Source organism: Maylandia zebra, linkage group LG11 (assembly GCF_041146795.1).
Source record: "Maylandia zebra isolate NMK-2024a linkage group LG11, Mzebra_GT3a, whole genome shotgun sequence".
In the NCBI taxonomy this organism is placed as follows: Eukaryota; Metazoa; Chordata; class Actinopteri; order Cichliformes; family Cichlidae; genus Maylandia; species Maylandia zebra.
In genome coordinates this window covers 28,016,754-28,030,868 of record NC_135177.1, presented here as the reverse complement: position 1 = coordinate 28,030,868, position 14,115 = coordinate 28,016,754, and the positions used below count along the sequence as shown (strand labels likewise).

General features: G+C 39.8%; 1 protein-coding gene across 1 annotated transcript in view; it reads left to right on the top strand.

Moving 5' to 3' along the window:
* The window catches only part of myom3 (myomesin 3), a 70,459-nt gene that overhangs the window by 29,078 nt on the left and 27,266 nt on the right, over nucleotides 1-14,115 (top strand). Inside the window, exons 10-13 of the mRNA XM_004551020.4 lie at nucleotides 1,487-1,628; nucleotides 3,959-4,158; nucleotides 6,261-6,314; nucleotides 10,179-10,306. Of these exons, the coding sequence (XP_004551077.3) occupies nucleotides 1,487-1,628; nucleotides 3,959-4,158; nucleotides 6,261-6,314; nucleotides 10,179-10,306 (524 nt within the window). The remainder of the gene's footprint in view (nucleotides 1-1,486; nucleotides 1,629-3,958; nucleotides 4,159-6,260; nucleotides 6,315-10,178; nucleotides 10,307-14,115) is intronic.

Below are 14,115 nucleotides of genomic sequence, written 5' to 3'. Positions count from 1 at the left end.
GTGAGCAGCGAGGGAAAGCATTATGTCAGATGCTGACAGACAGATGTCCTCACTAAGACATGAAAACAAGTGTGTGTGTGTGTGTGTGTGTGTGTGTGTGTGTGTGTGTGTGTGTGTGTGTGTGTGTCAAATTTGAGACGGCAGGAGATTTGAAAGTTCAGAGATTAACACACACTTGATCTGTTATAATATCAAAATCTAAAGCCAAAGTCTTGTTTGTGTTCAGAACAGCTTTTTCCATAACCAGCTTTGAGCATCAGTATCGTGGGATATATCAAGTTTAAAGTAGCAAAACTTCACTAATGCAGGGTCTGTGATGTAGATCATCAGAAAAAAACGACTGCTACCGGTGAACTTTGATCTGTTTTCTGATCATTTGCTGGAGAAGACTTCAAAAGGTGCATTTTAGGTAAACTTTCCAGGGAGATCACCATGTGGGATAGGTGGCTGGTCAAAACAAGTTAGAGCTCATGGAAGGTCTTATTTGTACCTATACGTTCTCTACCACCCCGTCTTTTAGCAATGATTCCATCTCTGTCTAAACAATTTTCTAATAAACCATAACTTAACTGTCACTAATGGCTCTGAAATGGAAGAATTACATTTGTTCACATGTTCTTTTGGATAAAAAAAACTGGATCAAAGAACATCAGGTACTTGAGACGCTGTTTTTTTTTTTTTAATCTTTCCAATTTGAGCACACAGAATTTATTTTATATAGAATATCTCCTGGAGTAACTTAACATGTGGAGTGGCAACTATTGATTACTTTAAAATCATTGATAATCCTTTGGTCATTAGGAGAAACACACAATAGCAGGTCAACAAAGCAAAACTCGTTTTTGATATTGTCGTCACTGGCAGGCGGGTGGCATGAATGCCCAACTTTGTGAACATGATCATTTGAGACTGACACAATGTAGGATTTTCAAATTGATGCCATAGGTGCATCTACTAAAAATCTTGGACAGGAATCTCAGTGATCTTGACCTCAAGGTCAGAGATCAAATTTTCTGAAAATCTTGCAGACATGAAAACTTAAGAAACCCAGGACTGGTGGCCATTTTTTTTACTTTCAGGCTTATATGTTTGAATCGATTGCATGAACTAGATTGCTGTAGATCCTATTATTAAACTTTCCAGTTCCTTTTTCCCTTGGTTTTACACATCTCCTCCTCCTTTGGCTCACTATCTTTCTCCTACTTTGTTTGTTGGAAAAACAAACCCTGTGTTTCCACAGTAAACGATTTAGTTGAGTGCTAAACTGGAAATCCAATAAATATATTCCAAATAATGTGAAAAAAGCAGCACATCACAAACTTCTCTGTCAGCTGGGACAAATTGCTCCTGTTTGACTTGTTTACTGGTTCATTCAGCTTTCATTGGAACTACACAAATTCAGTTCAGTTATTAGTACATAGCTGGGGGCTGAATATTTCTATGCCGTTTTTCTTCTCGCTAACTGACTCTCTGCTGACATCCATAGATGCATCGGCTGCAGTGGTGGGCGGTCCCGCGTCTCCTCTCGCAGTGCAGGTGTCTGACGTGAACAAGGACTACGTTTTCCTGACTTGGCAGCCGCCCAGCGCTGATGGAGCTTCACCTGTGCAGGGATATTATGTGGAACGGTGAGAATCGCGATGTACCGCTTACTTCAAATATTCCGTTGGGTTCAAATGAATCGGGTAAAACAAAGTGAAAGCTGACACTGAAAGTTTATTTCAGACCTTTGAAAACTAGCTGACAGTGTTAGCAAATCAACAGTCCACTGAGCAGGTGTTTATCCTGTTGACATAGAAATGTGCTTCTTTGTATATTTTAGGATTTCTAGATTTTCCCTTTTAAAAAGTTAATGATTTAACAGCTTTGGTGCAATCACATCCATCTGCACTTTCTTTCCAAATGTGTCCACACACTTTTAGATTTCAACAAACCCGAGCATGTCCCAGGGCTAGAGGTGAGGTACACCCCACCTCTGTATTCGGACAAATTTTTCCTATCATTTTCTATATTACACAACACTGTCCAGAAGACAGAGTGTCACGGTCCTAGTGACCCAGTGTTTTGTGTTATTATTAGTTTTTGATTACATCATGGTTTATCACTGTTAGTGTTGTGGTTTCTGTTTTGTATTTCTAGCGCTCTAAGTTCTGCAGTATTTCTTGATTTCTAGTTCTTGGTTTTTGTTCATGTGCCCTTTATGTTCAGTGTAGGTTTAGTTCTGTCTTCATGTTTATTTTCTTGTTCCCCAGTCAGTCGTGTCTCATGTCACTCCTGTCCCTGTGCTCCGTGTTCCCTCTGTTCAGTATCAAGTCCGTGCACTTGTGCCTGTCGTGTGGTTCCTGTTTTATTTTGATAGTCTTGTGTTCTGTGTTCAGTGTTTGGAGCTTTGCTTTACTCCTGTCTCCTTACGTCTGATTAGTCCCAGCTGTGTTTCCACCCGTTTCCATGCTCTCGGTTTTCAACCTGTGTATTGTAGTCCTCACACACACTGAGCAAGTGTGCTGTCACGTTGTACCTTAACTACTCTGTGTGTTTTTCCTCCATGCTCCTTGTAGTTGTTTCCCAGTTTAGTTCCTTAGCTTCCCAGTGTCTTAGTGTTTTGATTTTAGTTCGTATTTCTAGTTCCTCGCTTTAAGGCTTTGTTTTTTGTATGAAGAGTCATTTACAGCCAAAATAATGCTGCCTTCTTTAGTTCACTCCTTCATTGTCCGTGAGTCCTGCATTTGGGTCCTACATCCTGCCTGCCACACAGCAAACCATGGCATCGAGTCACCTTCATGTTTTTTACATATTGCAAATGCAATGTCAGGGTTTCTTTTTCTTTCTTTTTTTTAACCTTGAAAATTGACTGATGAAATTTCGATTGTCAGAACTGTTTTTGTTTTGTTTTTTTCATTGTGTTCATATTGATTTTTACATTAAGCTTCTACATTAAGTCATTGCTTTGGTTGGTGATTTATCATGTCATTTAAATATCAATTAAAATGACAGCTGATTATGTCATTTAAACAGGCACTTAATCAACTGATGAACTGTGAGACAATTAGTCTGACTACGCTACCTTTTCAGACTGTGTGCATGTTTGAATTCAGTAAAACAACGAAAGAAAAGTATTGACGAAAAGATTACAGGTTTTCATTGCCAGAAATATCCAGCACAGAGATTGGATCTCCTACAGTGAGCTCACGTTGATTTGGCATTCATTAAAATGCTTATTTTAGATTCGACTCTCAGTGATTTCCTGTACTGCAAGTCAACATGTGACCAACAGTAAGCCTACACTGCTAACCCTTCTGTGTGCTTCTGCTGCTGAGGAATTTGAATTGGACATATTAAGTTGGCAGAGCCCTAATGAGATGGATGGTATACATGGTAATTATCAACCCTCAACTGTGTGTTAACAGCAGACTCAAAGGCTCTCTGAGGAGAACAGCTACTGGAGCTATCACCAAAATCAGTCAGTCAGGATCACCTGAACATGTGTGCTCATATATTTGCATTTCTGCATTTCATGTTCGTTTGTGTATTTTCTTCTTTAGTCACAGCACACAGCTCTAAACGCTACTGGTTACTGAACAACGAAACAAAGTGTAGGATACTTCCCAGTTCCCTAGCAACCCCCCCGTCTGGTTAGAAAAGTGGCAACAGTTTGTCATTGATGTCGTACAATTTGAGCCTGGACTTGTACTTAAAAAACATTTTTGTTCTGTTTTTGGAGCCTTGTTATTTTCGCGATGCTCTCTGGTCACAATTATACTCTTTTGTGGCGTACATACTGGCTGTTATGTGGGATAAAGTGTTTCAGAATTGGTGTTATAATACTGTACCCCGCAGACTGCACCTAGTGTTGTTCAAACACAATGGGTTAGTTCTTTGTTTTTCTTGTACAATTTTTTTTTCTTTATTACTGTATTTTCAGGACTGACTTCTCCCTCGCACCGTGTGTCCTTTTCAGATGTGACCTCAGCCAGGGTGAGTGGGTGCGCTGCAATGTGGATATTCAAAAGATTTGCCATTACCCAGTGTTTGGGCTGAAGGAAGGAACTCTGTACCAGTTCAGAGTACGTAGTGTGAACCAGGCCGGTGCAGGGCGCCCCTCCAAAGCCACGAAGCCCGTCGTCACTGCAGACCCCCTGGAACACACCAGGACTATGGGTAACACATTAAACATCAACACTGACATATAAAAAGCTTTAAAATGTGTTAATGTTGCTGGTTTTTCCTGCATCGTCTAATTTATTTGTGGAGTGAAATTTAAACCTGACCAGCAGAATACCTCAAGAGCTTTGTCTTTTTGGCGTCTGATATCATAAATAATGCCAAAGTATGCACAACAAATATGCATGAGTGCTTAAGTGGAGGAACTTTCCCCGATCAATTAGCAAGTGGAAAAAACACTCTCCTGAAATTCCTTAAATTACTGAATCAGGCTTTGCGATGCAGTTGTATTTATTCCTTAATCATAATTAATTAATTGTTTGAGTTCATAAAAAAAGATAAAGAAATAAAGAAAATGTTCCCAGTCTCTAAGATGTCATTTTGTCTCTTGGGCAGCCTTGATGATGTAAGATCACAGGCACTAAAACTGTCCTATCAGTTAGCTGTCAGGTTCATGTACTTCATGTGGTTTGTAAAAATGGGGGAACTTGCATGACACATCAAAGTGTTTTTCTTTGGTAGAACTTTTGGATGTCTGACAAAAGATGCATAAAGATGCTTTTCTGGCTCTAGAGAAAGTTGATCTACTTTGAAAACCAAAAATGTAAGATTATAGAGTCAGAAGGAAGAAGAATTTCTTCTCATACCTTGAGATTTTCATCTGGACTTTACTGACTTAAATCTCTGACTAAACTGTTGGCTTTCAAGCTGCATTGTGGGTAATGAGAGGAAAACATGGCGTGTGCCAGAGTGAAAAGGTGTCAGTGTATCATTATTTCCTTCATTCAGACTAATGTTAGGTCACCTTTATTTATATAGTACATTTCAAACAAGAGCTGTTGACTCATAGCTCCACATGAACAGACTCCTGCTTCCTAGAAAAGATCCTTGAAGTTTCAGCACTTTTCTACATATTTCAATTTATGGTCTTTTGAGAGCCAGAGTCAAAGAAAGTTTAAATTCCTCCACTAAACATAGCAGACATAATCAAGCACTGTGGTTTGCAAATGCAGTTGCTCCATAAGTGCTATTGGAGGACAAATGCCTACCAAATCAGCACAATGGGTGGGTTTACCACTGTTATCAAGGGGTACTTTACATAGCTAGCACCCTGCCCCAAGGACAACAACTTAAAATACCTTTGGATTCAGGTGGATATGGTTGTCTCCAGTGAGTGATTAGAGAAAAAATATGTTCCCTCTCGCTTGTAGTTAGTTAGAGTGGACCTAATGGCAGAAAAAAGATAGAAATGCAGCTTAATCATTGGGCAATTCTGTCTGAAATCGGGCTCAAAATCGTATGCAGCTGTTGGGTTGTTGCTGACTGTGATCGCAGCATATGATTTACATTATTTTCGAACACATCAAGCCATTGAGCGACCCCTGCGCCTTTTCATGGAAGCATCTGCGTGCACTATGTATCCCCACTTATTTATTCAGGCTTTTCCTTTAATTTGTCACTCATCTGCATCTACAAATGACTACAGGGAGCATCAACAATGCATTATCAGTTCGTTCCTACTGTTTATTCACCTCATCTGCCTCAGTTGCCATGTTACACCTGCAAGGAAATCAGCACTACCAGAGAGAACAGATGTAGGTGTGCAGATTTAGATCTCACTTTGTAGAGCCGCGGGCTTTTGCAGTTGTTTCTCTGACAGCTTCTTAATTACATTGTGGGGTAGAACACATTATTTCCTAAAAGATTACGTATTTTAAAGCTTTTCTGTTTGGTCAACGGTGTAATGTTGGAATGAGCAATTAATAAGATGCGATGTGGATCGTGGAGTGTGTGCGTGCCTGTGTGTAACTGGGAGGACAGATGGACTCTGGTCAGATGCTGTGGATCATTAAACACAGATGAAGGACAGACAGAAGGCTGACTTGCCTCCGGCCTGCTCTCCATCCTCCCATGTCGGTCTAGCTCACTTCTTTGTGTCTCTCTGAGTCTGACTTTCTTATCAGTGGCTGCTCCTCTAACATTAATACAATAATATTGTTATCGCAAGCTCATATATAACTTAATTACCCTGGTACCACGTTCCTTTCTATCCTCTCTATCTTCAACCTATATCTATCTGTTTTGTTCTCCTTTCACAGTGGTTACAGTGGACAGAGGAAGGACCATTACTATCACAAAAGATGAACTGGAAGGTGAGAACCTTTATTTTTATTTCAGTGCATAATTTTGTCCGAAAAACAAGCCACTTGAACATTTTCCCCATTGATTTAAAACAGCATCCATGTTTTACCGGCACGCATGGTGCCTCCTTTATGCCTGCAGGATCCCTCGGGGTTTGTGGCTTAATGCATCTTCATATTATATTTAACAATGAGCTGCAGTAATTGTATGACTGTAGCAATGAGCATTTGCTCCATTTACAGAACTGAAAAGAATGAACAATCCCTGGCGGTGTCCTAGTAAATGCACATAATGGCTCGAGCTAGTGTGAATGCCTGTGAAGAGGGCTGATAACCTTGGCAATGTAACCCACGGACAGATAAAAAGGAAAGCGGGAGGAGGAATTTGTGTTTGTGGAGCCATCTAAAACATGTAGCACAGGGAGTCCATTTATACTCTCTTTATTCTGTTCTCCAGAGGAGGTTTAGAGCAGAAGGAGTGTATACATGTATAACAAAGAAGTGCATGTGTGCAGCTTTTAACAGAAGTGAAATGACATAGCACTGCAACATCCTGAACTTCTAAGATCAGTCTCCATCCAGACTGACTCTGTTGCAGTACACATAACTTCGGACACTCCCTTGTCCAGATTGTATGTTGTGTGTAGAATGAAGAATCAGAATATTTGAAAGGTTATATGCTGTAGAGCTGTGGGAGGGTTGGAGAGAAACTAAGCCGAATGAATGTGATGTATGTAGTTTGCTAATGCTGTCTCACTGACCTTTGTTCCTCTAAAATTAAACTTGGATCCCTTTTTTATTATTTATGATCTGTAAAAAATTGTGACGTTTGGAGGTCTGACCTTTGTTTGACTTTTGAAGGTGGAGTGCATGGCATGAAAAGTTTGAGAGCCACTAAATTATGGTCTCTAAGTTCAATGAAAGAGGAAACTTTCTCCCTTATTTTGGCTATGTGAGCTAAAAAAGTCACAACCAAAACAGGATGTGACTTTTGTAGTTAATAAAAAAGGCATCTAACTCTTCCTTATTACTGAGTTTATGGTCTCAAGTTCTAGTTTCAAAGTCTTCTGTATTATGTAAGTTTACATTTAGAGTTGCATTTAAAGTTAAATATGTTGTAGATAAAATAGGGTATTGGAAAACTGTAAACTGAGAGAAACAGCTAGCTAGTTTTTATTAATTTCAACAAAAGCAAAATATAAAAATGACAGTGTACTTTTATAAGTGGCTTCATAAGTACTTTGAATCGATCCCGTTGAACTGCCAAGCTAATCTTGGCTTGATCTTCATCTTGGGGACCCTGATTTACAAAATCATACCATATCACCCTATTAGAGCACTTCGCTCTCGCTCTGCAGGCCTACTTGTTGTTCCTAGAGTATTTAAAAGTAGAATGGGAGGCAGAGCCTTCAGTTTTCAGGCCCCTCTTCTGTGGAACCAGCTTCCAGTTTGGATTCGGGAGACAGACACTATCTCTACTTTTAAGATTAGGCTTAAAACTTTCCTTTTTGCTAAAGCATATAGTTAGGGCTGGACCAGGTGACCCTGAATCCTCCCTTAGTTATGCTGCAATAGACGTAGGCTGCCGTGGGATTCCCATGATGCATTGAGTTTTTCCTTTCCAGTCACCTTTCTCACTCACTATGTATTAACAGACCTCTCTGCATTGAATCATATCTGTTATTAACATCTGTCTCTCTTCCACAGCATGTCTTTTATCCTGTCTTCCTTCTCTCACCCCAACCGGTCGCAGCAGAGGGCCCCGCGCTTCCCTGAGCCTGGTTCTGCTGGAGGTTTCTTCCTGTTAAAAGGGAGTTTTTCCTTCCCACTGTCGCCAAAGTGCTTGCTTATAGGGGGTCATATGATTGTTGGGTTTTTCTCTGTATCTATGAAGCGCCTTGAGGTGACTTTTGTTGTGATTTGGCGCTATATAAATAAAATTGAATTGAAATTGAATTGAATCTCGATGTTGTATTCATTATGTTTGAGGCCATATATTCATCAGCACTGTGCAAAGACTATAGGAGCCCAGGGTTTTAATGACCTCATATGATCACTGAAAAAAGAATTAAGGTTAAAGTTGGCATTGGTTTCACTTAGCAGACAAAGATGTCAGGTTGTAAGTTTTATGAAATTCATTTCAGTTTTATTTAAATAGCGCAAAGTCACAATGGTTACCTCAGAGAACTCTATATTACAGAGAACCCCCCCCAAAATGAGCATGCACTTGGTGACAGTGGGAAGAAAAAACTCCATTTTAACAGGAAGAAATCTTCGCCACAGTTCCCAGACATGTATTGTTGTTCATTTACTTTTGTGTACAGTATACACACCGTATGGGAGAAAACTTCAGTCTGCCATGTTGAATCATTACGTGTAAATAATAAAATGCTAAACACTTTTATGTTTGACATTTAAAGATGTGCTGCAGTCATCTTCTTTTGAACTGAGGTCAGGTGACTGACTTCACCAATCAGGTGCATTCCACTTACTGTCCCTAAATGCTCATTTTAGCTGCACATTAAACATAATTTTCCTACTGCTTGGTTGTTTAAAAAAAAAAAAAGAGTGCATTAAAATGACTATATTGTTTGGCTTCAAACAGAGTTTGATTAAGCACTTTAAGAGCCACAAAAATCAAATCATTTCCCTTAAATTAGCATATTCAACAGTCAAACAATACAGCATTGAATAAACAGATAAATGTTCAAAAGAAATGTAAATGCAAAAACAGTAAAGCTGCAAAGTACATAAACCATTTAGAGACCAAAAAATATTCACTGTGATTAACATCCCTCTTATGGACAATATTTGATCATTTGATTACCAAGTATTGTTGGCTTGTTGTGCAAGCCTGTGCTTTAAAACTCAGTCCTGGAGGCATTGTTATGCTCATTATGAAGCACATGTGTGGGGTTATTAGTGATGGCTTGGCTTTTACTGTGTACTTGTTTGTTTGTTTGTTTGTTTGTTTGTTTGTTTGTTTGTTTGTTTGTTTGTTTATAGAGCTCTATCAGGGATCTTTGGGTTCTTATAATAAATGTAAAACTGGTGTTAGTTGTTCTTTTAGCCTGTTCTTGTCTTTCTGGAGCAACAAATGAAAGAAATGCAAGCATGCATTAAATAGAGGAGGTGAAATATGTTATAATTACTCTCTCATCTACCCCGCTGAGAAAACCCATACAACCACCGATGAGCCTGCTTAATAATATCTGTGTTCTCAGTAAACTTTCATTTCTCTTCACATATACCACACAAATATGTGTATGTCTTCACAGTTTCACAGCATTCATTAAAAATAGTCCCCTCCCAGAAAATGGGTTTAAGGAGCCTATCATTGCTTTTGTCTGTCATCAGCAGATTTTACTACATGGCTTTATGGTTTTTTCCGTAACCGCTGCAGCACTACATGAATTTTTTTTTTAAAGCACAGTGTGTCCTGCTGCTCAGATACTCCTCTGTATACTAACAAAGGTTTGCTGCCTCTACCATCCCTCTCTCTTCACTACTCTTTCAGCTGTGGAGCTCTTCTCTGATCCACACTGCAGCTCTACAAACTCTACAAGGAATACAAACGTGCAGAGACAGATGGGACACTTCTGGCTAAACCTGAACACTTCTATTGTCCTTGAATCATTTGGAGTGTCACTGAAAGTATTTGACTACATGTTATCTGCTATACTTAGGTATTAGAAAAGGAGGTGAGACTGGGGTAGCCAGGTGCTGTGCACACATTCAGCAGCAAAGCATTTTAAGAGAAAGAGAATCAAACGCAGCTTCTCAGCCAACACTTTTTTGGATTTTCATTCTCATTGACCTTGTTCTAACTTTTGCATTTGTCATCCTCCGCCTCCTACTCCTGTCTTTGCTCTCTAGGTCGAATCAAAGCTCCTTTTCCTCCCACAAATGTCCACGCCTGCGAGGTGAGCGACACTTACGTGGTGCTGAGCTGGACCGAGCCTGAACCCAGAGGCAGGGAGCCGCTCACCTTCTACGTGGAGCGGGTCAGTCACGGCACATAAATATTCATATTACAACAACTTAGAAGACTCTGATTGGCTGCAGGCCTCCCCGAGGGTCTTGGTTAAACTTCTTTCATCTTATGAGCTCATAAGTGAAGTTTTAGTGCATCTACTAAAAATCATTTTTAGATCAATCACATCTGAACATAATTTAAACTTGGAGAAACATCTCCAATCTTTGTAGCAGCCAGTAGAAAATCTCCTCACAGCGACTTGAAACTGGTCACTATAACATATCAGAGGTTTATTATCAAGCTGATTTGTTTTGATCCGCTATTTGAAAAAGTGGCCTGCTCTGGGAGTCAGGGTTAATCTGAAGTCATGTGATATGTTGTCTGAAGAACTGCAAACTAAAATCGCAATGATAACTGTTCATGCCAGAAGAGGAGAAAAACTGAAAGATGAGGATATCATGATTAGATTTTAGATTTCTAAGATGGCTGGATAATTGAGATAAACTTATACAGTTTAATTTACAAATCTGAGAAATGAGACTGATTACCTTCTGTGAAGTTTTACAAATTGGCTTTTATTTCATTTTAAAAAGACCTGCCTCTGAATTAAAAATATATGCATATGTGGGAAATGGACAGCAGTAAAATGTTAAACATTCATTTGAGCCGAAGCTCCTTAACTCCATAATTATAGATTAAGAAAATGTAATGGGCCTGTGTAAGTTGAAAACCCAGCAGAATTTTCACCAGAGTCTGCAGCTTCTGCACTTTACGAAGCAGTATATCATGTTTCAGCTAATTGCTTCCATTTTACTGCAGCTTTAGTGTTTTGGTTCAGTCTCGAGTCACATAGCATCACACATCATTGTTGCCTGCAGCATGCATACAGCTGTTTTTAGCAACAATAGACTTGATGTACTTTACCTACTCTGTACCAAACAGAATACAATGATTGCATCTAGCTGGCAACCACAGTATTCAGCAACTTAAAACCTCAGCAGACGACAGAGAGCAATCCAGACCTGATAGAGCAGTGATTTTTATACCTTCAGGTTTCCAACAAAAGTTTCATGTTGCTCTGTAGATGCTGGATTAATAGTTCCATCTTAAGGAAGCGATGATCCAGAAAACATCTACACTTTTAAGATTTCTGAACAAACACGCACCTACTACGGTAAAAGACATTAAAAAATATCTACATTTAAATTACAATTAGATATAAACTCACCTGGCTACTCTAAGTAAATCTTTTCAAGTTCATATATCTACGTTTATCACATTGCAGCATCTAAATGCATTTAGATGCTCGCAATCACAGAATTGGGAAGAAAGGGAATTTAAGTGACTTTAAACATGGAATAGTTGTTGTCACAAGATGGGCTGGTGTAAGTATTATAGAAAGTGCAAATCTACTTGGATTTTCACACAAAACCAGCCCAGTTGTTTAAAGAGAATGGTCTGAAGAAAAAAAAAGAAAATGTCTAGTAAGTGTCAATTCTCTGTGTGGAAATATCCTGTTGATGCCAGAGGCCAGAAGACATTGGCTGAAACTCAAAGCAAGGCAACAGAAACTCAAATAACCATTCCCTATAACCAAGTTATGCAGAAGAGCTTCTCTGAACAATCAATATGTCAGACCTTGAAGCACATTGGCTACATCAGCAGAAGACCACATGGTGTGGTGCTTCTTAACAGCACATGTCTATCACTCTATGACCACAGTGTACACATTTTCACAATGCTCATGCCATCTAAACTGGGTTCTTTATTACTACAGTGAGTTAAATGGCTGTGCTTTGAATCATGGATGTGTTGCTGATAAACTGCAGCATCTGTGTGATGCTATCACGTCAATATGGATCAAACTCTGTTACAGTATGCAGCAACACACTGTATGAATTCACAAAGAGGACCCAAAATGCAGACACCAGGGAACGTGGAACAAACCTTTAATGTTGACAGAAAGCGAGCCGTTTATTCAAGTTGGTAAAACATTACAAAACAAAAGGCAGACGTGAAACTAAACTGGGGAAACTAAAGATAAACATAAAACAACCAAAACATGAAACCTGACTTGGATACAAAGATACCTGGGGCCCGTTCTTCGTACGTCGCTTACTACATCCAAGATCAAATGACACATCCAAGACCAAATCATCGCGCTAACCGTGAGTTCGCTAATCCGGTTCGCCGAACACACCTGCTGTTGACGATTAGTACAGCTGGATGAAGTAATGTGAGATCACTGGGTGTCGTAAAAGGGTCTACGCATCGATAGTAGAAACATTGATCGGCAACCCTCTGATTGGTCGGCGAAAATGTCGAAGGAGCGCGCTCAGCTCGGTATTTTTCGGCAGCAGAGCAAGAACTCTTGATTGAGGGATTTCAGGAGTTTCAGAGTTTAATTAAAACGCAAGGGAACACTGCAAAGGCTGCAAAAGCAAGGAGAGAGGGCTGGCAGAAAGTTGCTGACAAATCAAACTCGTAAGTAATTTAATAATAACAATAATAATGGAGTGGATTGATATAGCGCTTTTCAAGGCACCCAAAGCGCTTTACAATGCCACTATTCAGTCACTCTCACATTCACACACTGGTGGAGGCAGCTACAGTTGTAGCCACAGCTGCCCTGGGGCAGACTGACAGAAGCCAGGCTGCCATATCGCGCCATCGGCCCCTCTGGCCAACACCAGTAGGCGGTAGGGTAGATTTATCATATCACACTATATTACCCAATATTATATTACATTATATTATATTATAATATATTATATCCCCTTTCACATTAGAGCCACAACAGGACCCACTAGAACATGGGAACAAGTAAAAGTGAAATATAAGAATATTCTACAGAATGGTAATATTTATCACTTATATTGCTTTTAGTCTCTTGGAAAGAGACCCTGAAATAATCTGTTTGTTTATAACAGCAACCAAGAAAAGGGCAGAGCACAAAAAGACAGGTGGTGGTCCTGCATCCCCTTGTCAACAAGTTGGTTAAGTAAATAATATCCTCACGGGAATATCGATATCTCTCAATGAGCACACTGTCGCGCTGAGCTAAAGGATCCTGTCTGTCCCGCAATATACGCTGAATTCTGGGGACTCTCCTCATCAATCTTGCACCTTCCGCAATGGGTTGTTCGCGTAAACGGACAGGACATGGCTGCGACAGACTTCCCAAATCCACCTTCGCTTTTATAGCCGTGGTCTCCCATCTTGATTACACGAAGTAATTTGCAATTACTACTCTGAAATATGAATTACATCTGTAATAATCACATACATGTAATAGAATGTTAATAGTACATTTCCCTTTTTTAGGGAATGACCTGTATGTATCTGTGTGACATCAATAAAAGGATCAAGTGCTGCATTATCTTTAGTTACATTGATGTTATTTATTTATGGTGAAACAGTGGTGGAATATCGCTGTTGCTTTTGTATAAATGAAGCGGACATACCTGCGTGGCCGCGATCTAATCCTGTTTACATAAAGTAAACCTGCTCCCGAGCAGGTTTACGCTTACGGCTCTGTTGCTATGACAGCAAGTCCCGGATGAGCTTCGGGGAACCGAACGATCCAAGATCACGCGAAATCGTCAACAATCAAATCCAGCTAACTTACTTAGCGAGGTACGAAGAACAGGCCCCAGGAATATGGAAACATGGCACAAAAGACAACACATGACCTGACAATGAATGAACAGAAACACACAGACTAAATACACACAAGGGCGATTAGGGGATGTGGAAACACACGGGGAAACAGCTGACACTAATCTGACATAACGAGACAAAGGAAGCACACTGACATAGGACACGGACCTTCAAAAT